We start from the raw sequence: 27,401 nt of genomic DNA, 5'->3' as shown, positions 1-27,401 counted from the left end.
TCAGTTCAAAGCTAATCATAGGGCCCTCTTAATTTTGGTATAACTTTCATTTTCCATTTAATTTCCCCCCTTTAATCATAGCTATGTGTCAACCATAATTGAGCTTAAGCTCATCACACAAATCATTATTCATTGCTAAATTGGTCTTTACCCAAATAGAAGTTGGCAATGCCATGTTGACAAATTCAACAATTTTCACAAATTTTTATATCATACCTTTTCATAAATTAGTATCAACGTAACCAAAACTTAACTTTGATGCGATACATTTTAATAACCGTCGAATCTCATTCACGTTGAATAAGGATAAATTCAAAAAAACAGAGCTGGCCTAAAAGTTAAAAAGTCCCTTAGGCCGACTTACCCAATATTTCAGGACTCGATCAAATACGCGGAACAGGTCGGGTCATCTGTGAAAACTTAATTTTTATGCGATAGATTTTAATAATCGTCGGGTCTCATTCATCTTGAATAAGGATAAATCCAAGAAAACAGAGCTGGCCCAAAGGTTAAAAAGCCCCTTAGGCTGACTTACTCAATATTTTAGGATTCAATCAAACATGCAGAATAGACTGGGTCATCCGTGAAAAATTAAGTCCAAATGATGTGACGTAAAGAGAAACAGCAGGTTCAATCACTTCGTATTACTGTCCACATACGTACCAGAGAAATTAAATGTCTCTTTAACGTAAGAAAAAAGGATTTGATACGTCTCTACCTATGAATATGAGTGATAAAAATAAAAAACACATGTATTTCTCTCTGAAAAGTTCACTATCACACTTAAATTCTATTTCTCCATATTTTAATAATTTTTAAAGAGTAGAAAATGAACGATAAATCAATTTTGGGTTTACTAATTCAATTGATCTCCCATTAGATAATGGATTTGAATTGAATTTAGAGAAGATCTAATTTGATTATAGAATCTATAACATGCTCAAGTAGAGGAACAGAAACACAGAGTCAGAGAGTTATCATTCTTTGCCACAGCTTCACTCTACTTCTTCACTTATTTCTCACAGTGACAGCTAAGCCAAGCAAAAGTTAAGGACATATATCTTCACTATTTTACTATTTCTTTATTACTATAAACAGAAACTGACTTCTCAACTAACCTCTCTCTCTCTCTCTCCCTCTCTATCTCTCTCTCTCTCTCTGTTTCATCTGCAAACCTACAAAACAACCATTACATCAACCCACCTTAGATTCATTCTTTCTTCCTTAGCTTCACAATATCTTCTGTTTCTGTTGTAATAGATAGATAGACAAGTGCCTGTCTGCATTCACGTGGGGCCTGTGTTCTTTTCTGACCCCACAATTTTCATGAATTTGATAATATCGTAAACTCCATCCTTTTTATTTTTTCCTTCTCCTCCTCCTTCCACCGTCACCCTCCAAATCTCTCTCTTTCTCTCTCAAAGAATCCAATGAAATGCTTGTGTAAATGTAATAACAAAAGGGCAACTGGGTAACCACTGTAAAAATAAGGAAGCATGTTTCTTTGATAATTCTCTCTGAAACAAGAACCTCTCTCTATCTCTCTCTCTCTCTCTCTGTGTTTGTGTTTCTCTTTTCACTCTTAATCATGGACTCAAGAATTGTTCTTGATCATGTTCTGTTCCAGCTCACTCCCACGAGAACCAGGTATGTGCATTTCTTATTTTCATGCGCTCTGTGAATTCTAGTGGGGTTTTTCTTCTTTTTTTTTCTGATGATTGATGTGTTCTTTCTTTCTTTCTTTCTTTTTATTGAATCGGTTAAAGATGTGATCTGGTGATTTTTGCTGGTGGTGCGAGTGAGAAATTGGCATCTGGGCTCCTAGAGCCATTCGTTATTCATTTAAAAACTGCTAAAGATCAGATATCCAAAGGTGGCTACTCCATCTCGCTTCGTCCTGTCCTTGCAAATGCCCACTGGTTCACTAAGGCCACCCTCCAGAGGTAACCCTTTTCGACGGATTCCTCTTTTCTTCTGTGCCATTGATTCTTTATGTGTCAATTTCTCAGTTCCATTGCTGCAAATTGGTTCGGTGAACCAAATGGGAAATTCTCGAATTGCATCAAGTGCGATTGCACATCACCAGATTTGATAGAAAATAAAAAAATGAAAGGCTAACGAGTTACTGATTAATTTACTTGCACAAGGGCCATGAATTTCTTCTCCTTATTTTTCAAATAAAAATTGATTTTGTTGTCGGTTGTCTAATTGGAGATCTTGATTTTCAACTGATCTTTGGGCTAAATATATATTTAGCCTGCCATTACTAGTTGACATCAGCGATATGGAATTCGCCAAATTGGGAAAGATTTTGCATTAATTGTATACACTAAATTAGTGCTTTCATTAATTCAGTCCTATGGTATTAAATTTCACTGAAATACTTGTCTTGAAATAAAAACAAAGAATTAGAATTAGTAATTTGATCTATTCTTAATTCATCTGCAAAGTTGTCAGTTGTCTGAAATGGCTCCTGCAGTAATGTAGAAAATGAAACAGGAAAAATAAATGGGCATTTAGTTTAGGATTGTAATAGACATCTTCTAGCTAATTAATCTATGTGGTTTTATCATTTTGATATTGTCATCTCAGAAATGAGCATTCTTCTTGTAATCACAGTTTCGTAAGATTTGTTAGCACGCCAGAAGTTCTTGAGAGATTTGTGACAATAGAGAAAGAGTTAGAGCAGATTGAGAGTTCAGTTCAATCGAATGAACTGCCAAACACAGATGTCGAAGGTTTGCTCTGGGCTAAAATCTGCATCTCTTAATAAGTGCCAGAAAATTAGAACATTCTATCTTTTATATGTATCTTGTATTTTCAGTCTAAAAATTTCTGTGCTGTTAACTCGTCACCTTTTATTGACCTGAAAATCTTTCAGGCTTTGTCGGAAGTTTCCAAAAGTCATCTGTCTCATCTAAGGTACGTGATTAATCAAAATATCTTGTAATATACTCTCTGGTGACGTTTCCTCCAATCCTCTCAAAACAAAATTAAACTTATTTTGATGCCCTGTTTTAGTCTAAAGGAGATTATGATGGAGCTGGTGATGCTAAACAGGAAGACAATTCCAAGTAAATTATCTGATCTTGATACTAACATATATGCATTTGAAATATCATGATTGACTGTTCAACTTGGGGCGATGAACAGGGTTCGACTTCAACGTGCTTTGGAAACTAGAAAAGCTGTGCTTCGCAAAGAGCAAGCAATGGCGTATGCCCGGGCTTTGGTTACTGGATTTGATCTGGACTGTATAAATGATCTTATCTCCTTTTCTGATGCTTTTGGAGCTTCACGTTTAAGGTATGAAAGGATATAAGTAGTCACTCTGATAAACTGCAACTATCTTTTGGAGATGACTGAGGGCCAAAGTTAATTGTTCATTTCATTTTGGTCATCGAGCTATATAATGTGGAATAACTGCCTCATGTCAAGGCAAATTCATGAGACCAACTGGTACTGTTGAATGACATAATAAATGTCTGATTTGTTCTTGTGATGCTGTTATTTTGTTGTGAGATAAACAATAAATGCTCAGTACTTCAGTTTTATGGGTATTTTTTGTGGCCAAGAGACATTTTATCTTGTATTTATATTTTCATGTTAAGAGGAGGGAAGTCTGGATTCCCCCTTTCCCAAGATAAAAAGAGGTCTATCTCATGTTCATATGCTTTTGTTTGAGCATGTTTGTCTTTGTTTTCAAGATTCTTCATGACAATTATTCTTCATCATGCAGTACTATTTCTCTCATCATGTTATTTTACAAATGTATTTAAAATCCCTTCCTTTTTCACCATTTATCTTTTTAAAAAAATATATATATATCATGATGATCATTAATAGTAGAAATAGCAATAGTAATTGGTAACAACAGCTTAAAATCTATATTTGATTGCACTCAGGGAAGCATGCTTTAATTTTGTGGAATTATGCAAGAAAAAGAATCAAGATCGGCTTTGGATGGACGAAATTGCAGCAATGCAAGCATCTAGAGTGGAGTTACCTTTTCTCGGGTCTTCTGGAATAGTGTTAGCCAGTGAAGAGAATTATCCTAGCCAAATCAGTGGTCTCTCTGGTGGGAAACAGAACGGCTCCATAGACGCATCAGTGTCTGACTCAAGTCTTGGAAGTGTGGATCTAAACCAAGGTATGGTAGAAATTTTGTATTCCCCTTGCCATTTTATTTATTGTGTCTCAGATACTTCAATGGTGCACAGCAAAGGTAATGCAACTCGTGTCAGATTTTGCCTCTATAGAGCTGCATTATTTTCTATCGTGCCCTGTACTAACTGGGGTTCTTTTATGTATTACCAGTTTCATTGCATTGCTTGTCCAATCTTCAGTAACTAGACATCGGTAGAAAGCTTGATATTGTTTGAACCTTTATAAGTGGCCAATTTTTTATGTTGATGAACTTTTTTTTTGGCAGAAAGTAGTTTGCCAACATCAGCCTCTGTGCAATCAACAGATGGCAAAGCTCATGTGCCGATGGCATGGCCAAACCATCTTCCTCAATACATGCACAATTTTCCAGGACCTGTATTTCAACAAATGCCGCCATATCAAGGCTACCTTTTTCCTGGTATGCAAGTTGCCCCTCCATATTTTCCAGGGAATATGCAATGGCCTCCAAAAGTGGATGATTCTAGCCTCGGGCATGACTGGGAACCAGATGGTCGTAAAAAGCATAAATCATCTTCTAGGAATAAAAAGTCTTCACATTCAAAAGGAATGGATTCCAACCAAGATGATTCCAGTGAACCTAGTTATTCTAGCTCGGAGACAGAATCGGATGAGGATTTGCAGAATGGCGAAAAGCAGTCTTCAGTTGAGCAGGTACAGAGAAAGAAGCATGGGAAGAAGTCCTCAAGAAAGGTTGTCATCCGCAACATTAATTACATTACCTCTAAGAGAGATGGGGAAAAGGACAGCATGTCGGATGAGACATCTGATGAGGATGAATTCATTGATGGAGAAGCTCTCAAGCAGCAGGTGGAGGAAGCTGTTGGTTCATTGGAAAGACGACATAAATCAACCTCTCGTCATAATAAGAAATCAAATCGGAGAACTACAGATAATTCAAATGATGAAGATAAGCAGAAAGTAGCCCCCGATAATCCTGAGGGACTAAAAGGAAATCAACAGTGGGGTGCTTTTCAGAACCTTCTCTTGAAGGATAAGGATTTAGACTCCTTTGAAACTGATCCACATCCTTTACAGGTTCAACAGTACTCTATAGCCAAAAGCTCCGAGGAGGGAATATCTTTGGCATTTAACCTGGAATCTGAGAAAACATCAAAGCAAAGAGCCATTTCAAGTGATTCCTTTGTTGCAGCCAAGAGGGAAACATTTAGCGATGATCAATTTCGCATTGGAAACTTTGAAGCTGGTGAAAATCTCAAGCCAATGACAAAGCAAAGGGATGGCACACATGAGGAGATGTTATTTTCTCAAAGAACTGATGAACCGTGGAACCATCCCCAAACTACTGTTTCTGATCATTCCACTGAATCTCTGATGATCAGAAGTCAGAAAGCAGGAGATTGGTTTATCAGCAACCAGCTGGATAAGCCAACAAACAAGGATGAAAATATGAATCTTAGAACATTTGATGGTGATTATGCTTCATCAATAGCTGATGATCATTTTCGCTGTGAGAAAAATAAGAAAGATGTTCTAGTTGATGACTCGCTGATGATCCAAGCTAAACCATTTATAGATGATCAGTCTGTATCTATATTAAGAACGGATATAAGCATGGCAGCTGATATAATTGAAGCTACTAAAAGTGAGAATGCCACATCTGAAATCAGTCATAATAAGGGTGACGCAAATGGTACCCATGAACCAGAAGATCTTTACATGGTGCTTGGGAGAGATTCAGCTGCTGAGAATGCTATTTCATCTTGGAATCCAGAAATGGATTATGAGAATGACCTATCTGCTGAAGCCAATATAAAACAATCTGGTACTGAAACAAATGGTGCCGAAGATAAGCTTCCGTCTAATGGTAAGGGCACTAATGGCAAACCTGGTGGAAATGCTGGAAGAAAGATTCCTGGGGAAGGAGCGAGGTCAAAAGTTTCAAATGCATCTGGGAAGAGCAAATCCTCCTTAATGTCGAGGACCACGAAACCAGCTCCTGGAGGCGTAACCAAAGTTCAGAGAGGCAAATCTGACAAGGTATTCATTAAGTGCTTTTAGCTATTTTCCATTTAGAAATGAGTTATGGATTGGGAAAGAAAATACTTTACAAGGGTTTCCTTGTCTAACCATTTTAAAGCTTCTCTTTGCTTCATTGATTAATGAAACTGGGAATAATGGAGCTGTAACTGTTCTATTGACAGTTTGACACTGAAGACACTGAAATGATTTTCTTTTTGTTCATGCAGCAACCGGCACAAAGCGGATGAAATAATTAGTCATTATTTAATTTCCCCTTGTCCGTGCTCTTGCTTGATATTTTTAAATTTTCTCTTTGGTTTAACTCATCTTCTCCGATCTTTCTTTTAACTTAGGATGAAGAGAACAGAAAGAGAAAGGAAGAATTATTGCTTCAACGCCAGAGGAGAATCGCAGAAAGGAGTGCTGCTGCCAATGGTCCTGCGACATCCAAGAGAATGCCAGTGAAAAGAACATCTTCCTTAAAGAATGAGGAGTCCAAAACACAGCCTCCAAGCCAAGAGACTAAGAAGACAGTGTTTAGGAGTTCCACCATTGATCGCCTTGCCGCTTCTCGAACTACGCCAAAGCTGGAATCAGCTCAAGCAAAACCTGCCCAGCTGAAAAAAGCATCCGTGAAGGCTAATGGTTTACCACAGAAGGCGGCTGGGTCTGACAAGAAATCGAGCCCAAACACAGTGAAACCTGATGTTCCACAAAAGAAAGAAAGCAAGGTAACTGCAGAAGAGGAGCTGAAAAAGGTAGCAGCCACCGATAGCATAGACCAATTCAAAGACATGGAGTTGCACAGCATTGCTTCAATAGAGAAAAATGAAGGGAATGTGCTTACACAAACAGTTGCTTCAAATGATAAGGGCTTCAATGGCGACTTGCCCCACATCAACTCGTCTGCAGAACTGGATCACTTAAAAGATAATGATGAGGGATTATCTATAGCAGCAGCTCCAATTCTTTCTGAAAACATCAAAACTTCTGATGAACATGATCAGTACACTTCTGAAATGACAAAACATCCGCTGCCAGAATCACCAAACAAGGATTTAAACCATTCTGATGAAAATGTCAGAGAGAATGGTATGAGAACTGAAAATCTCCCTTCACCCACAAAATCCGAGATACAAATATCAACCCCACCGCCTGCCGAAATAAGCCCGGAACCAGTCCACTCCAGAAAGAAGTGGAACAGTGATGAAACCTCTCCAAAAGCTGCTAAAGGCTTCAGAAAGCTGCTTCTTTTCGGAAGGAAAAGCCGAACCTCTTCTACCAATTGATCTCATGCATGCTGAGTGACTGTCAAGTAAACAAATAACAGGAGAAAAATGAAAAAAAAAAAGAATTGAAAGCTGGTACACATAATAAGGCCTTTGGTGTTGATGCCAATATGAGAAGCAGCAGGGTTTGTAATTTGTCAGGATTTGATACTGCATAGTGTGAGAGTAAAGAAATTTAAGTTTTTTATTGGTATGATTTTTGTTATCTGTTTGAAAACTTTGCAATCTATACTCAAAATTCAAAATTCTGGTTGTATGTATTCCAAAATCCTGTAATTAGTTATTGTTGCATTCAATTCTTTCATTGTTATCTATTCAAGAATGAAGAGTAAAGTTTTTAGAACTGCCCTTTTCTTTGACAGAAATTTCTCCATGTGAATTCATATGGGGAAGTTGAATTTAATTTTAAAGATTAACAATCAAGCATAATTTAGCCACATTTTTATTATATTTATTACTGTTTATTTACACATTTTTCTAGCTTAATTTGTGCTTTTGTCATGTTTTTACAGAAAAGGAAGAAATTGGAAAGTTAGAGAAAAAGTGAAGAAAAAGCTGGAAAAGTGATTGGGTTAAAGTGATTTGCCCAAATCACTCGCAGAAACTGGCCAAATCACTCGCAGAGACAGAGACAGAAACTGGACTGAATCCCAGAAAGCGATTGGGGCAGATTGGGCAAGTGATTTGCCCAAATCACTCGCAGAAACTGCCCAAATCACCTTGACAGCAGGAGTTGACAGCAGAGCGGGAAAAGGGCAGAAATTAGAAATTCAAAGAAAAGAAGTCCAAGTCCACTTCAAACACCACAAGATCAGTCCCAAGAGCCACGCCCTTCACTTAGAGAGTTCCATTCTCAATCAAATACAAAATCCAAAGAGGAATCAAAGACTACAAAGAAGACCAAATCAAATTGAGATTCCAAAACCCTAATCAAATTGGAATTGGGATTCTCCAGCTATATAAGGGCAACATCCAAACCAGCATGGCAACATCTCTTTTCAGCATCTGCCATCCTCGGAAATTCTCCAGCAACACAACAGAAATTATCCTTCTTTTCTTTCTTCTTCCTTTTGTGATTTTGTCCACCATGAGTGGCTAAATCCAACCTTTTCTAGTTGAAGTTGGTGAATTTCAGATTTGTGATGAATTGGGAGATTTAAATCTCCATTATTAAACTTCTATTTATTTTCAATATTTATGCAATTTGATCTTTCTATAATTGTTGCTTTGCTTTTAGAATCAATTTAGGCCTATTGCTTTTAATTGCTTGAGTAACAATTGTTTGAATAATTTAGGTCCGTAATTGCTTAGATTATTTAAACACACATTTAATCAAGTTGCATAATCTAAACTTGACCATGCGGTTGGCAAGGTTAGAATTAGGTTTCTCTAAGTCTTAATGCAGTTAACAGTTGTTCGATGCTACAATGCCCCAAGGACGTTCCTTGGCAACTTGTTGATTAGTGTTTGATTAGCGAACGTTTCCTAATCAAACTAGAACTAAGGAGGAATTTGGATTGTGAGAAGCGTCTTCCACATCCTAAACTAATTTATTGAAATAAATAGGAGTATCGAAAAGATCAATGATCAATTCTAAACAAACTGAAATAGATCCATTCTTCAACTAGAATTCTTCTCCTATTGAAATTCTCATCTATTTAAATTATCGCTTTCTCTTGCTATTTAGTTTTAATCATCAAAACAAAACCCCCCTCTTTTAATTTCTTATTATTCACTTGTCCAAGTCATTAGTAGGAAAATCCGTAGTGTCAAATCCCTGTGGTTCGACCCTATTGCCACTATCTACAAGTTAATTGTTGATTGTTTAATAGGTTTATTTTTGACGGCTTCGACAACCGCTTATCAAAAATTGGCGCCGTTGCCGGGGATTTGATCTAACTAACGTATTTTCCTTTTGTGACCAGGGCTGATCGTAAAGAAGCTCTTCTTTACGATCCAGAAATTGAACGCACTGCCAAGACCTTACAAGCATGGCTACGGTAAGTATGTCTTTTCTCTCTTCTCAAATTTCTGAACTAACCTCTATGGTGAGAAATTATGGTATAGGTCAAGCCCAACAACTTCAACAAGCACATGCATTTGAAGGATTCTATGGACAGCCAAGACATAATCCCTACCTTGACACATACAATACAGGATGGGGAGACAATCTGAGCTATGGCTATACAAGGACAAACCACTACCATAACTACCAAAGAGATCTGCAATACAATCCATGTTGGGGGGACAATCCGAATTATGGCTATGCAAGGGCTAACTACTACAAAAACTATCAAGCCCAAGCAACACCTCAAAACTCCAATATGGAACTTGAAGAGATGGTGAGGAAATTGGAAATTTCTGGAAAAATTCTCCAACAGCAAGTGGATCAAGCAGTCAACTCAGTGGATGCATACATATTAAGAAGAGAGGAAGAGCTTCAAGATCTATGGGACGATGATGAAGGTTCTCAAGAAACAGACCGAGCTGTTGAGTCTGCTGCACAAATCACCACTACACTTGAATCTGAACCAGCTACTGCCCAAACAACACTTGTTGAAGCTTCTGCCATCCAAGAGACAACAACTACTGTAAAAAATTCAGACTTTGCTGCTGTCCAACCTACTGCAAATAGAGACAGCAGTTGCTGTCCACCTGCTAAAAATTCCACAATTACATCAGCAATTGCTGAACCTGCTGTCCAAAAATCAGCAAGTGCTGAATCTGCCACCATTACATCCCTTGTTGCTGTCCAAACACCAGCAACCTCAGAAATTGACACCACTGAACCAGAAGTTGTTGCACTCGCTGAACCAGCAACATACACCACTCAAACAGCTCCTGAACAGCCAGCAAAGAAGCAACAAGTGGGACAAATGGCTTCATCCTTGAGTAAGCTTGAATCTCAAGGGAAGCTACCCTCCCAAACTGAAATAAATCCAAGACAAAATGTTAGTGCCATCACATTGAGGAGTGGAAAAGAGTTGCAAGATAGCAAGGTTGAAAAATTGAAGAAACAGGCCATGGAAGAAAATCTGCCAGAAAGTGATCAGGGCAGTGATTTGCCCAAATCACCCAGACGATCTGCCCAAATCATCTGCGGTAATCTGCCCCAATCGCCAGAGAAGACAAACTTGACAGAAAGTGATTTGCCCAAATCACCAAACGATTTGCCCAAATCACCAGATCAGGCAAAACCCAGTCAAGGGCAGAAACAGCAACCAGCAGATAAATTCAAGGTACCTCCTCCCCTCCCCAAAAGATTTACAAGGTCTCAAAAAGAAAAAGAGGAGAAAGAAATACTTGAGACCTTTCGCAAGGTGGAAATCAACATTCCCCTACTTGATGCTGTAAAGCAAATTCCAAGGTATGCTAAATTCCTCAAAGAGCTATGCACCAACCGAAGGAAACTTGCTGAACGTGAAAAGGTGAGTGTGGGGGAGTGTGTCTCAGCTGTTATTCAAAGAAAAATTCCAGTCAAATGCAAGGATAGAGGGATGTTCGCTGTTTCATGCAAGATAGGCAACGTGGGGATAAAGAAAGCCATGTGTGACCTTGGAGCTTCAATCAATGTCATGCCTCTCTCTATTTTTAATTTATTGAATGCAGGTTCACTAAAAAGCACCAGCATTGTAATTCAATTGGCCGACCGATCGATTGTCTATCCCAAGGGAGTGCTTGAAGATGTGTTGGTGCAAGTGGACCAACTAGTCTTCCCAGCTGATTTTTACATCATTGACATGGAGGAAGACAAGAGCAATACTACCTCTGACATCCTACTTGGAAGGCCATTCTTGAGCACAGCAAGAACCAAAATTGATGTGCATGATGGCACATTAACCATGGAGTTTGAAGGGGAGATTATCAAATTCAATGTTTATGAAGCTATGAAATTCCCTAAAGATGTTTCTCCTGTTTATGGCCTTGATGTCATTGATGACTTGAGCCAAGAAGTCTTTGATTTTGATCTAGAGGAAACACTCCATGCTGATTTGTGCAGATATGAAGAGATGGACAGAAACTGCTCAGAGACATACCAGATAGTGATGTGGGCAGATTCTGCGAGTGATTTGCCCAAATCACCCAGGCAATCTGCCCAAATCAACCAGCAGACAGAAATGACAGAAGGTGATTTGCCCAAATCACCCAGGCAATCTGCCCAAATCAGTGAGCAGACAGAAATGACAGAAGGAGATTTGCCCAGATCACCGGATGATTTGCCCAAATCAACAGGAAATCTGCCCCAATCAACCAGCAGACAGAAGGCTGAGACAAAGACAGAAAGTGTACCAGAGCTGAAGCCCCTGCCAGATCATCTCAAATATGCCTACTTGGGGGCTGGAAATACACTCCCAATCATCATTTCTAACCAGCTCAGCCAAGAAGAAGAGGAAAAGCTCCTTGATGTGTTGAGGAAGCACAAGAAAGCAATTGGGTGGACCTTGGAGGACATAAAAGGCACCTCAAGACCATTCGGTGGAGGCTCAAGACAGGATGCAGCACATGGAAAGCATGTTGCAGCTGCTGGTTCAACACTTTCTGCCCACAGACCATGACAGCCAATGATTTGGCCGGGTGATTTGCCCAAATCACCTGCTCAAATCACCCACATCCCAGGCAGTCCCTTTCCTTCTCCTTATTAATTTTTTCATATTTATGTTTAAACATTGAGGACAATGTTTGGGATAGGTGTGGGGGTATTTACTGCTAGGTTATATTTTTGCATTGATTACATTATATTTTTGCTTTCTTTTTTGTTTCATTTTGCATCTTTTTGCCCCATAAACACACACCAAAATTTTTCACACATTTTTTCACTTTTTGCACACACACACACAGAATTTTGACTTAGCTTTTGCTCTACTCAGCATAGATAACAAGGTTAAAAGAGCTTCCTATCTCATGACCCCATTGATTATCCAACCCTTTAAACCTAAATTGAACCATGCACAGTGTGTAGCCTTTACTTAGGAAGTTTTTCTTCTTGAATTGAGTTCTTGAAACTGCTGTGGCCAATAGGAAAGGAAAATAAAATACATGCAATAAAAGTTAGTGTAATTCTCTTTGAGTTGATTTGCCCAAATTGATATAAAAAGGAAAAAGAAAAAAAAAAAAAAGAAACTCAGCAAATCAAAAAGCACAACCTGTTCCTATGATCTAAGGCTATGAACTGAGCTAATAGTCACTTGGACAAGTGACCAACTGAGTAACCGGAGGTGTATTACCCATGTGCACCGTCGCGTAAAAAGGTTGGTGACTTTTCAAGCATAAAAATAAAGTTTCGATGGTCTAAGATTATGAACAGAGCTAGTAGCCACTTGGACAAGTGACCAACTGAGTAACCGGGGGTGTATCACCCATATGCACCATCGCGTAAAAAGGTTGGTGATTTTTTCAGGCAAGGATAAAAAGTGCTGGTAATTAAAAATGCTTAAAATAGGGCAAGTCACTCTTAAGGGATTGCATTAAACCTAATATAAATTAATAAGCATGATCAAATAAAAAACTTTCCCATGGCCATGGTGAGCGATAGGAAACAAGGAAAGAAGGGGACAACCTTAGTACATGCATCCTACACTGTAGTGTTTCAATTTAGGAGTCTAGGGGGGCTGATTAAGTGGTACTTAGGCTCAAAAGAAAAAGGGGCTTGATTTACTAAGTTATTTATTGCTTGAGGACAAGCAAAAAGTTAGGTGTGGGGGTATTTGATCAAGCATAATTTAGCCACATTTTTATTATATTTATTACTGTTTATTTACACATTTTTCTAGCTTAATTTGTGCTTTTGTCATGTTTTTACAGAAAATGAAGAAATTGGAAAGTTAGAGAAAAAGTGAAGAAAAAGCTGGAAAAGTGATTGGGTCAAAGTGATTTGCCCAAATCACTCGCAGAAACTGGCCAAATCACTCGCAGAGACAGAGACAGAAACTGGACTGAATCCCAGAAAGCGATTGGGGCAGATTGGGCAAGTGATTTGCCCAAATCACTCGCAGAAACTGCCCAAATCACCTTGACAGCAGGAGTTGACAGCAGAGCGGGAAAAGGGCAGAAATTAGAAATTCAAAGAAAAGAAGTTCAAGTCCACTTCAAACACCACAAGATCAGTCCCAAGAGCCACGCCCTTCACTTAGAGAGTTCCATTCTCAATCAAATACAAAATCCAAAGAGGAATCAAAGACTACAAAGAAGACCAAATCAAATTGAGATTCCAAAACCCTAATCAAATTGGAATTGGGATTCTCCAGCTATATAAGGGCAACATCCAAACCAGCATGGCAACATCTCTTTTCAGCATCTGCCATCCTCGGAAATTCTCCAGCAACACAGCAGAAATTATCCTTCTTTTCTTTCTTCTTCCTTTTGTGATTTTGTCCACCATGAGTGGCTAAATCCAACCTTTTCTAGTTGAAGTTGGTGAATTTCAGATTTGTGATGAATTGGGAGATTTAAATCTCCATTATTAAACTTCTATTTATTTTCAATATTTATGCAATTTGATCTTTTTATAATTGTTGCTTTGCTTTTAGAATCAATTTAGGCCTATTGCTTTTAATTGCTTGAGTAACAATTGTTTGAATAATTTAGGTCCGTAATTGCTTAGATTATTTAAACACACATTTAATCAAGTTGCATAATCTAAACTTGACCACGCGGTTGGCAAGGTTAGAATTAGGTTTCTCTAAGTCTTAATGCAGTTAACAGTTGTTCGATGCTACAATGCCCTAAGGACGTTCCTTGGCAACTTGTTGATTAGTGTTTGATTAGCGAACGTTTCCTAATCAAACTAGAACTAAGGAGGAATTTGGATTGTGAGAAGCGTCTTCCACATCCTAAACTAATTTATTGAAATAAATAGGAGTATCGAAAAGATCAATGATCAATTCTAAACAAACTGAAATAGATCCATTCTTCAACTAGAATTCTTCTCCTATTGAAATTCTCATCTATTTAAATTATCGCTTTCTCTTGCTATTTAGTTTTAATCATCAAAACAAAACCCCCTCTTTTAATTTCTTATTATTCACTTGTCCAAGTCATTAGTAGGAAAATCCGTAGTGTCAAATCCCTGTGGTTCGACCCTATTACCACTATCTACAAGTTAATTGTTGATTGTTTAATAGGTTTATTTTTGACGGCTTCGACAACCGCTTATCAGTCAAGTATGAAATAAAAGTAAAATTAAAGAATTAAATAGTATAACTTTTGAAATATAAAGATAAATCATTATCAATAAATAAATTTTCCATTTTTAAATCACAGTCAAATGAATTTTTTTTTCGATTAAACAATTAAAACATATTCATATTTAATTGTTGAAAAAATAGTTTTTGTTGTATATGACAATGATATGATGGGAACATGGCTGGTAAGATGCGGACCCACATGGCATCGTATGCCATGCTTAGGTGGCAGTTTTTTAATGGTTAACAGCTCGCCAAAGTAAGATGTGCACTGTGACAGCCCAATGATAATAAAATGACAACTACCATTGAAAGCTAAGGATTCTTATTTCTTTCCTTACTTCTTCTTCCTATCCGCAATTTTACGCGTCCCTCTAAAATTCCCAAATTATCCTCATCTTTTTAATCCAAATTAAAATTTCCATCGATTATTTTATTTTAATGTATTTTTCGTACTGAATCACTAAAAAAAGAAACCCCTTTTTTATTCTTAAATAATCTAAATTATAATAAAAAATATTTAAATAAATAAATAAATATTTCTTATAATATAGATTTAGTAATAATTATTTTATTTGTTATATGATAATTAAATAAAATAAATTAAAGGTTAGTTAATGTAAAAGCTTCACCACTTGCCTCTATTCTCCACCGACAAATATTAGTGGCAAAATCAAGAGCTCCAGGCTCCAGCTATTTCCTTCCTGGTGTCCACCTTTTTGAAATACCCAAAATGTCCTTTTACTTTTTAACTATTTTCTCTTCTACTTTGTAGTCAAGGTCCTCAAGGAAGGTATCGTATTATTTTTCTGCTTAAATTTGGAGTTTGAGCAATTTTGTTCAATTTAATAATTTTGTAATTTCATTCAAGAAAATTAAAATATTTAAATTATTATATTTTCTTATTATTAAGTTATATTTTAATTTTTTTTTTCTACTATTGTGATTGGGTGTAAGTGCGTCTCTAGTATTGTGCCTTTCTCGTAACAGCAATGGTACCGATGCTTTGCTGCTGTTAAATTATCCAAAACACCCCTCCAACTAACTTACCTGTCCCTTGTGAATAAACAAAAGAAGCAATAGACAACTGTACCAGGCCTAACTTAAGAACACATATTATTATGTACGCCAGAGGTTTCTGAAAAGTGGGGTGCAGATCTTTGAGTTGCAGGTGAAATACCCATTTCCAATCAACTCAACCGGTGTTGTGCGGTGTTCTGTCTTTTTTGCTTTTTGGTAAGAATTCTTTCTTGTTTTTCACACTATTTCCTTATATTTCATAGTTTCTTTCTTTGCTTCGCCTGAACTCGTTGCTCTTGCTCTTGCTCTTGCTCTGGCATACTCTTCTTCAGAGGGGAAGTGGGGGTGAGAGATCTGTGGACGTAGACTCGACCTTCATACATATATAACTCGACATGGCTTCGAAACTGTTGTTGATTACGGTCTTCATTTTCGATCTCATTGCCTTCGCTTTGGCTGTTGCAGCTGAGCAGAGAAGAAGCACTGTGAGTATTTACATCTACGGTTGCTTTCTTGAATTTTACGCGATTCTTGTAATGGGGTCTATTTTGGCTTCCAAGAAAACAGAGAGAAAGGGGGGAAATTTTGAGAAATGAGAAAAACTAAAACTAAATCTAAATCTAAATACATGATTTATTTTCATTTCTTCTCCTGGGATTTTCTTGGCAACACTAATTGCAGGAAAAATGTGTTGGTATAGCTTAGTTATATGTCACAGGCCTGTATAATGGAGAAATTTGTTCTAGCAGATTGCTTAATTGACAGTCAGGTTACCAGATCTACTGATATAATGAAGAAGTTGTTCTTCCAGATTGATTTTTTTCATAATCATGACTCTTTAGTTATCTCTAAAACAAAATTATCAGTGTTTCTAGTCACTACAAACAGCTATAACTGCTAATTTTTTTTGAAATCTATACTTTTTCTCTAATTATACTCAGGAATAGACAATTGATTTGGGTATCCTGTTATAAATCAATTAGCAGCAGCAGCAGCAGCTGAGGAGCTCATTTCTGATGTAAAATGATATATTTTTTTGCAGGCTGTAATCAAGCAGGATTCTGAAATAAATTATAATTACTGTGTCTATGACTCCGACATTGCAACTGGCTATGGCGTTGGTGCATTTTTGTTTCTCATGGCTAGCCAAGCCCTTATAATGGTGGCAAGTAAATGCTTCTGCTGTGGCAAGCCTTTGAATCCTGGAGGTTCAAGGGCTTGGGCAGTTATGCTCTTCATCACCTGCTGGTATTAAACCATACCCAATATTCTAATTCTTACAATGTATTACAAATCTTTTTTTTGAACCTCTACAATTTTCTTCATCAGGGTATTTTTCTTCATCGCCGAGGTATGCTTGTTGGCGGGTTCAGTGAGGAATGCATATCACACAAAGTACAGGACTGTTTTCAGCGACAATCCTCCTGATTGCCAGACATTGAGGAAGGGAGTTTTTGGTGCAGGAGCAGCTTTCACATTCTTCACTGCTATAGTTTCTGAGTTATACTATATTTGCTACGCCAAAGCCAGAGGCAGCTTCCAGCCATACGGCGGAGAAACTGGCGTGGGTATGGGAACCTACAAATAAATAAGGATGTTTAAGGTGGTGTAATGTAACGTGTATAGGAGTGACTTCCTGGACTCTCTGCATCAATTTCCCTGCCAACAGTTGCATATATAGTTTGCGTTTAGAGCTTCAATTTAGTTTGTGAAGACTCAGATTATCTTTATATCTTCATTGATGTTCCAGTTTTCTTCATCATGATGTGAAATTTTATGGGTTTTTTATACATAAAATTAGTAGAAGACAATTGTTTGCGTATCAATATCTGGCAATGATTTTCTTTTCTATCTGTAAAATGGGTTGCCCATTTTTCCTGCAAGGCAGCCACAGGCACTGGGCCTGTGATCCGTAAAATAGGGTTCTCTTTGGTTTGTTTTTGTCAAATCAAGACAATACAATAGTTGAACAGATTAAACAAGGCAGTCACTGGACCTGTGATCTGTATATGGTCGTTCATCTGTTTCTTTGAAGGAGAGAGAGATACTGCAAATCCATGGAGATCCATGTATAACCCATCAGTATTTATGGATCGGACTTCTCTAGGGCTAATTGATTTAGATTTTGAAACAAACAAAACAGTTGTTTGTAATTGAAAATCTGGTTATACACTTAAATTTATTTCAATACTAAGTTTCCAGTTTGTTTGAGGATGAGTATTTTGTCGGAAAATAACTTTTATATTTTTTAGTGTTTAGAGGGTTTAGCAAAATTATTTAACAGAAATTTTGTTGATTAAAGTTAAAATCAGTTTAAACTTATTCTTTTTTAAAGAAAAAGAAAAAAGAAAATTATTTGCTATTCTTTAAAAAATAATGAAAAATAAGTTATTTTGTTGAAAAAACTTTTTTATATTAAAAATATTTTTTAAATATAAGTTATTTTTTAAAAAATAAATGGAATTTAAGTTTTTCAAAAAATTAATATTTAATTTCAATAATATAAAAAAATTTATTAATTAATTTTTAAATTTTTAAAAATATATTAAAATATCTCTAAAATTTTTAAAAAATTTATTAATTAGTACCATTATAAAAAAACTTAAAATTCTCTTAACGGGATTAATTTATAAATATTTTTATAAACTGAGAGATCAACTAATCAGTATTTTTATATTATAAAAATTAAATAATATAATATTTAATAGTTAAAAATAAAAAATATTAATTTAATATATTTTTTAAAATCTTAATAATATTTTAATATTTTTTAAAAAAATTAATAAATTAATTAATAAATTTTTAATAATAGAGATAAATACTAAATTTTACCAAGTTTTTATATGAGAAATTCTTAAAGAAATATGAGATGGCCTGTTTTTTTTTTAGGTAAAATTACTATTTAATTTTTGTAGTATAAAAAAATTAATTAATTAATTTTTTCATATTAAAAAATATATTAAAATATTTTTAAAATTTTAAAAAATTTATTAATTAATCTCTCTTTTAATTTAAATAATTAATTATTACATAAAATTTTAAAATATCATTAATATAAAATAACTAAATTAATAGATATTTCTACACATTTAAGTAATCAATTAATAATTTTTTTATCATATCTAAATTAGTTAACGGATAAAATTAATAATAAAACTAAAAAAAATTAGTTACTAAATTTTGTAAAGTGACAGAGACATTTTATTATATTTATATAAATTAAAAAATTAGTTAATAAATTTTTCAATACTAAAATACTAAATAATAAAATTTTCATAATAAAATTTTTTATTTTTTATTTCAGAAGATAGATTATCACTAACCACCACATAAATAAAAATAGCCATGAGCCACAGACAATAATGAGTTGGAAACCTATACGCTGAATGATTAAAAAACAAAATATACCTTCTTTCCCTAAATTTTAGTATAATTAATTGAATAATTTCTATATTTTTTAAATTAAATATTAAATACTTTTTATAATTGGTCTATCCAAATTAGAGATCTCTCCATTCATTTTTATAAATTAAAATATATAAATATTTTTATTATTTTTTTTAAATGGATAAATTATATTTAAATTTTTTAGTTTTAATATAATTAATAGATCGGTGTTTATATTTTTAAAATCGTACACTTAAATTTCTCTATAATTAATATGTCCTCGTCTATTATAATTTAAACATTTTAATCATTTCATTTTTATTTAAAAGAGCACTTAAATATCCATTAACTTGTCTATAATACCTCATTTAACTAATTTTTAATACTTTTTATTTTTTAATTTTTATTCATTAAAATATTTCAATACTTATAATTTTAAAATTTTAAAAAAATACTTATAATTTCAATTATTTTTAAGTGGTATCAAGTAATGTTTCAACATATTATAAACTTTTATAAAGATTATTTTAAAAGAAATTATACTTTCAGAATAAATTGTACTTTTAGAATAAATTTGACGATCACTAGATTTGAACTAATATTTATAATAGATAGAAAAATGTAATTTTAAACTGATTAAATACAAAGGGATTTAAAAATTTAATTTTAAAAATATAATGATTCGTTAATTACGTTAAAATTTAGAGATCAAAATATAATTTAAATAATATAAAATTATTATTTATATTAGAAAGAATTTAAGTGTTTACTAATGTATTTTAGATATTTAAAATGTTTGTTATATCTTTGACTCGTTAACTAATAAAATTATAGATAAAAATATTTTCAATTTAAATGGAATAATTATATAGAGATTTGAATATTTGATTTTAAAAATATAAAGACGGATCAATTAATTATATTAATATTCAGAGATTAAAATGTAATTTATTAAAAAAAATATGATGTTATTTAAAGTGGGGATTCTCATTGCGCAGCAGAAATAAAAATCCAACATGAATGACATTAGTATTTGAGGGTTTGTATTATGAGCCGACTGAAAAACAATAAGTGAAAGTTTGAGAATCATTAGGATTTTGTTGCTGATATAAAGGGAGATCATCCTTATCCCAATCCCATCAATACACAAACTATCACCATGTGGGAGCTATAAAGGATTTTCTTGCTGTTTGACATTCAATATTGTTGGTAATGGCCTTTGATGGATAAGTAGTAGTCTCAGTGATGTTTCCTTGTACACAACTTCAAAATTTATTTTATTTTAAAATAAAATAAAAATAAATTCCAACTAAGCAATATATAATACTCTATTTATTTTATATAAAATTATTTATTTTTTTAAAAAAAATTGCTGAATAAAAAATATTTTCAGGATAAAAAAATTAAATTATTTTTCAAGAAAATACTTATTTTTTTAAAGAGGAGAGAGAGGGATTGCAATAAAAGATTTAATTTAATTAGAACTCTAGGAGAATTCTTACCATTGATTGATTTGACAAAGTGTGTAAGTCATTTCATGATTATTGGTACTTTTTATGATTTATGCACTAATTTTCTTGAATAAATGGGTCTGGATTTACAAAAAGAGAAACACACCACATGGCTTGATTCCCAACACCCTGTTTAAGCTTTTAAATTGGATTTCCTCTTCAAAATTATTTTTTTTTTAAAAAACTCTAATTTGAAATTAAACAGTTATTTTTTTTTATACATTCAAGAATAATCTTTTTCTATAATCGTGATTTGATGAGTATAAAAAATATTTTATAAATTAATCTATATTAATTTCACAATCGATTTAAATAAATTTAAAAATTATTTCAAATTATTTAAGATTGACATATCGCTAAACTCTCTGTAATATAATTTATTTATTTATAAATATATTTAAACTTTATCCGTCAATTTAAGACATAATTTACTACAGTGATTCAAAATATTAGCATAGTGCAAATTTCTATTTATGTCAATTTTTATTAGATTAAAATCAATTTTAAATTTTATTCGAAAGATTTTCATATTCCATGCTATCCAAAAATCAAATAAAATAGCATACAGTTCTGTATTTATTGAAGAACAAACGCCCATATGAATAAAATAATCCTTCAATCATACTAAACGCTAATTGCGTAAGACCACTTTATACCTTTCTTTTAGTTGTACTGTTTATGTTTAGTTTAATTCAGTCAAATAAAGGAGGTTGCCACAATGTTTATCAACATTCGGATATAGTCTGCAGTCCTATTACCGGTGAATAATAAGTTTAAAAATTTTATACCAACTGCAATTTAAAACAACTTATTTATTAGTTTAAACAACCACCAACACCACGAAACACATTTTTATTCCTCTATTTTTATAATCACCATAAATCTAAAAAAAATCCGTGCAAAGAATGAATCAAAATATAACATACATTCAAAATTATGTACCAAAAAGTATATATTTTAATTAATAATCTACATAAAATATATTTTTAATTATAATGGACATTTTAAAATTCTAATTATGTTTCTTTAAAATATTAGATATAAATTAGAATATTATTAAAAAAATAATTTATATTTAATTACTTATAATATATTTTCTGTACTCTTTAAATCTATGCTCCTGTTTCATTTTCATATGAAATTCACGTTTTACATTTTATATAAATAAAGCTCTTTTAAGTAAATTTAAAAAAGAAAGTCATAGATAGAACAACTTTTATTTAGTCTGATAGTTAACTAAATTTTTTATTTTTTCATTTAAAAATAAACTGAAACGGGACTTAAAATAAAAGGAAATTGAAGGAAATACAACTTTGAAAAAGAAGATAAAGGAATTTATATTCGGGTTTATAAGGGTCAAAATGTGAATAGGATTGAAAATAAATTTGAAAAGATTTTAATAATAAATCAAGGTTTATTATCAATTCTAGGTTTTTTTAACAAACCATTAATCTACACTTTTTCTCATATAAAACTTTACATAAAGTCATTCCAATACTAGTATAGTAACTATTATTGTAAACAAATTTCACTAATAGTAGATATTGTCTTCAAAAACCATCAAAATCTAGTATGCACATCATTAACATATTCTCTACAGTTTGGATAATCCTTTCTGACTATCCATCAATATGTGGATAAAAAGCAGTGTTAGATCTAACATTGTGCCTATAGTATTCTGTAGACTCCGTCAAAATCTTGAGGTAAACTGGAGTTCTCGATCTTACACAATAGAAATTGGAGCCCCATGCAACTTGATGATTTCTTTCACGTAGATTTGTATCAGTTTGTCCATAGAGTAATCACTCCTAAAAGGAATAAAATGAGCATATTATTAGTTGGATGTCACTAGTAATCCCACTACAAAATTTATTACCATGTACTCCCATTTCCATTATGGAATCGGTAATGGGTTGAGTATTTCAGCTGGTTTCTAATGCTCTAACTTCATCATCTAACACATCTCACAAGCAGACACAAACTGAGTCACTTCTCTATTCATAAAAGACTATCAATACACTTTTTTCAGATCCTAATATATTTTGGTAGCTTGAAGTTGGACACTGTACCTGACATTATGAACTTCTCTCATAATGTCTCCTTTTAGTTCTATGTCATGTAGTACACATAATCTGTTTCTGTAACAAATAATCTCTTTGTTGTTAAACTTGAAATTGCCATAATTATCTTGCTGACCTATTCCTGCTATTTTCACCGACTCTGGGTCTTTGTGTTGTTTCCGTGCCACTTATTCCAAAAACACATGTGTCACTTTCATCTTTGCTAATAAAGCACCTGTACCGGACAACTCCAGTTATGAGTCTTCATTGACTAACGTGTAAAACTCTTTTACCACTAGTTTTCTTTTCACTAAGATAAGAGATAAACTACCAAATGATTTTTGGCTAAGAGCATTTGCTATTACATTTACTTTACCTGGAATATACTGAATTTTGCAATAATAATCAATTAATTACTAAGCCGTTATACATATCTCCTCTGCCTCAAGTTCAACTCTCACTGACTTAAGATGTATTACAAACTTTTATGATTTGTAAATATCTCACATTTCACCCCATAAAGGTAGTGCCTCCACATCTTGAGTGAAAAGATCACTGCTGTCATCTCTAAATCATGTATAGGATAATTTAACTCGTATTTCTTCAATTGTCTAGAAGCAAAAGCTATTACTCTATCATTCTGCATCAACACACAACCTAGTTTCACTCAAGATGCATTATATAATACTATGAAATCCTCATTATTTGTAGACAGAGCTAACACTGGTGCTGACGTTAATTTTATCTTTAACTCTTAAAAACTCTCTTTACATTGATCTGACCAAACAAATTTTTAATTCTTAGTCAACCTAATTATAGGAACAACTATTTTGAAGAAATCATGAACAAATCTCCTATAGCAGCCTGCCAAATTCAAAAAGTTTTTTTTATCTCTATTACTATAGTGGTTCTAAACCAGTTAGTTACCGCTTCTATTTTTTTATAATCTACCTTAATTCCATTTTCTGACACTATATGGCCGAAGAAAGAGATACTCATCAATTAGAACTCACATTTAGAGAACTTGACATACAACATGTATTCTCTCAATGTCTACAACACTATTTTCAAATGATGAGTATGCTTCTCTACATTTCTATAATACACTAAGATATCGTTAATAAAGACAATAACATAGTGGTCCAGAAATTATTTAAAAGCTCTATTTATGATTTTCATAAATATTGCAAGAGCATTGATCAGTCCAGACGAAATTACCATATCCATTAAAAACACGAGTTTATATAAATATTAAATTCTCAATTATTAATTATACAAAAAATGAGTGAAATTATTATTATTATTATTATTATTATGATTAATGTCTGATATCTAAGTAATGAATTAGACTCTAAGTATGTTTTGGTAAAACTTAATTTGTCTCTCTCCTTATTTTCTTTTTATTTCTTCTCTTTTATTTCTTCGCTCATATTCTCCTGTCATAATCACGTTATTCATACGTACGGATGTATTGCATTATTTTTTATAGTTAGATGACTATTTAATTTTATCTGACGCCATTTGAATATAATCTCAGATATCATGGAATTTATTATTCTACAAAACTAATGAATATTCGACGTCAGATTTCCCACGTGCATATTCATGCTCAGTCCAACTTCGTCAAGGTAAATTATGGATTTATATATAGAATAGACTCACGCATTAAATTTCAATAAAACTAAAACTTGATTTTTCTAATACCAATTTACCCATGATCGAGACGTTAAGATTACAATCATCATTAATTATTATTATTATTATTTAAATGCGCATTCCATGCATAATAAACTACTGAAAGGAAGCTTTTTTGCTTTAGAAAAAAAAAATAATTTAATTAGAACTCCAGGTAAATTTTTATCATTGATTGATTTGACAATGTGTACAAGTCATTTCATGGTTTACGTACCAAATTTTTGAAAAAATGGGTTTGGATTTAACAAAAAGAGAAACACACCACATGGCTTGATTCCCAACACCCTGTTTAAGCTTTTAAATTGGATTTCCTCTTTAAAATTAATTAAAAAAAAAAACTGCAATTTGCAACTAAGCAATCATTTAATAAGGGCTATCAGTATTCAGTTCAAACAAAAAAAGCTGACTGAATTGAATTGATTTAAAAATTTAATTCGATTTTTTATATATTTCAGTTCAGTTCAGTTTTTAATTTCAGAAATTTCGGTTATTTCGGTTCGGTTCAGTTTAATCAGAAAAAAACCAAAAAAATCGAACCGAACCGATTAGTGATAATAATATATTTTTTCAATAATATAGAGAAATTAAATCATATTAAGATTAAAATATTTTAATTAAATTTTAAAATATTAAAAATAAAGAGTAAAAATAAAAAAAAATATTAAAAATCACAACCGATCAAACCAAATTGAATCAGACCGATTCGGTTCGATTCGATTTCTGACCAAAATCGATTCGATTCGGTTTTTATAAACACTAAAATTTCGGTTTTCAATTTATTCAGTTCGATTTGATTTTGGACCAAACCGACCGAATGGTCACCCAACATTTAACATGCTTTGCATTTAAAATTTTAATTAAAATTCCCCACCATCTAATTGTCATGCTTTAGTACTTGTAGTGAAATGTCACTTTTGGCTACTTAGATTAATTAATTTGAGATTTTTTTTAATTAATCAGTATTTTTCTTACTTTCTCTTTTGACATTATTCATTTAAAAAAAGATCAAACAAATTTTAACAATATTATATATGACTTTTTTTTTTAAATATGAAAATTTTGTTAGTTAAAAATTAAATGAATTTTTTTATTTAAAACAAAAAATTTGATACAAAAAGAAAAGAATGAATTAAATTTTTATATAATCTTTAATTTCAAAGAGGTTAATTATATTAAATAAAAAAATATGACTTTCTTTATTATTATTATTATTATTATATAAATAATGTTAGCATTATTTGAGTGTATATTTTAATTAATAATCTACATAAAATATATTTTTAATTATAATGGATGTTTTAAAATTCTAATTATGTTTATTTAAAATATTAAATCTAAATTAGAATATTATTACAAAAAATAATTTATATTTAGTTAATTACTTTTTAATATATAAAAATTTATTCTGCACTCTTTAAATATATGCTCCTTGTTTCATTCCCTTATGAAATTCACGTTTTATATTTTATATAAATAAAGCTCTTTTAAGTAAATTTAAAAAAGAAAGTCATAAATATAACACCTTTAATTTAAATGTGAATAAGATTGAAAATAAATTTGAAAAGATTTTAATTCAATAAACTGGTCACTTATACTTTCTTTCATATAAAATTTTATATGGAGTCATCTCAATACTAGTATGATAACGGTTATTATAAGCAAACTCCATTAATGATATATATTCTCTCCAAAAACCACTCAAGTCTAGTATGTACATTCTTAACATGCCCTCTACGGTTTGAAAGGTCTTTTTTTGATTGTCCATTAGTCTATGGGTGGAAAACAGTACTAAAATATAACCTTATACTCATAGCATTCTATAGATTTCGTCAAACCTGAAGGTAAACTGGGTTCTCAATCTGACACTATAGAAACTGGAGCCTCATACAACATGATGATTTCTTTCATATAGATTTGGACAAACTAGAGCAACCACTCCTGACAAGGATAAAATGAGCAGATTTGTTCAATCTGTCAACTATCACCCATATAGAGTCGTATCTGTTCGATGTCACTGGTGACCCAACTATAAAATTTATTGCGATATGCTCTTATTTCCATTCTGAAATTAGTAGTGAGTTAAGCATTCTAATTAGTTTATGGTGCTCTAACTTTACCATATGGCACACCTCACAAATAAACACAAACTGAGTCACTTTTCTCTTTATAGAAGGCCACCAATATATTTTCTTCAAAACCTGATACATCTTGGTGGCTCCAAGGTGGACACTGTACCTAGCATATGACTTTTTCTCATAATATCTCATTTAAATCTTATGTCATTTGGCACACATATTTTATTTTTATAATGAAGAATCTCTCTGTTGTCAAACCTAAAATCACCATTCTTACTTTGCTGAACTGCTCATGGTATTTTCAATAACTATGGGTCCTTATGCTGTTTTTATACCATTTGTTTCAAAAACACATATGTCACTTTCATCTATGCCACAAAGCACCTGTACTAGATAATTCTAGCTGTAAGCCTTCGTTGATTAGCCTATAAAACTCTTTCACCACTAGTCTTCTCTCCACTAAGATATGGGATAAACTACCAAGTGATTTGGCTAAGAGCATCTACTACTATATTTGCTTTACTTGGATGATATTGGATTTTGTAAATCATAATCACTAAGCAGCTCTACCCATCTCCTTTGCTTCAAGTTCAACTCTCTCTAACTCAAGATATGCTCTCTAACTCAAGATATACTATAAACTTTTATGATTTGTAAAGATATCACATTTCACTCCACACAAGTAATGCCTCTACATCTTGAGTGCAAAGATCATAGCTTCCATCTCTAGATCATGTGTAGGATAATTTAACTCGTGCTTCTTCAGCTCCGTAGAAGCATAAGCTATTACTCTATCTTTCTGCATCAACACACAACCTAGTTTCACTCAGGATGTATCACAGAATATTGTGAAATCTTCATTACTTGTAGGCAAAGCTTACATTAGTATTGACGTCAACCTTCTCTTTAACTCTTGAAAACTTGCTTCACGCTGATTTGACCAAAAAGCTTTTGATTCTTCTTAGTCAACTTGATCATAGAAGCAGCTATTTTGAAAAAAATCCTGAATAAATCT

The 27,401-nt window shown here is 32.9% G+C and overlaps 2 protein-coding genes across 2 annotated transcripts; both read left to right on the top strand.

Annotated features, from left to right (window-relative positions):
- Positions 1 to 1,162: 1,162 nt before the first annotated feature.
- LOC110611393 (COP1-interacting protein 7) lies at positions 1,163 to 7,800 on the top strand. The gene is made up of 9 exons (XM_021751691.2): positions 1,163 to 1,647; positions 1,767 to 1,943; positions 2,620 to 2,738; positions 2,882 to 2,922; positions 3,022 to 3,074; positions 3,154 to 3,306; positions 3,906 to 4,150; positions 4,433 to 6,186; positions 6,522 to 7,800. Exons 1-9 carry the CDS (start codon positions 1,589 to 1,591, stop codon positions 7,455 to 7,457), a joined length of 3,537 nt encoding a protein of 1,178 aa, XP_021607383.1. The 5' UTR covers positions 1,163 to 1,588; the 3' UTR covers positions 7,458 to 7,800.
- A 7,896-nt stretch (positions 7,801 to 15,696) lies between these two features.
- Positions 15,697 to 17,484, top strand: LOC110610569. The gene is made up of 4 exons (XM_021750546.2): positions 15,697 to 15,874; positions 15,991 to 16,143; positions 16,701 to 16,906; positions 16,988 to 17,484. Exons 2-4 carry the CDS (start codon positions 16,054 to 16,056, stop codon positions 17,244 to 17,246), a joined length of 555 nt encoding a protein of 184 aa, XP_021606238.1. The 5' UTR covers positions 15,697 to 15,874; positions 15,991 to 16,053; the 3' UTR covers positions 17,247 to 17,484.
- Positions 17,485 to 27,401: the final 9,917 nt, after the last annotated feature.

This window comes from Manihot esculenta, chromosome 3, assembly GCF_001659605.2.
Source record: "Manihot esculenta cultivar AM560-2 chromosome 3, M.esculenta_v8, whole genome shotgun sequence".
In the NCBI taxonomy this organism is placed as follows: Eukaryota; Viridiplantae; Streptophyta; class Magnoliopsida; order Malpighiales; family Euphorbiaceae; genus Manihot; species Manihot esculenta.
This window is presented reverse-complemented; position numbering and strand designations above follow the sequence as displayed.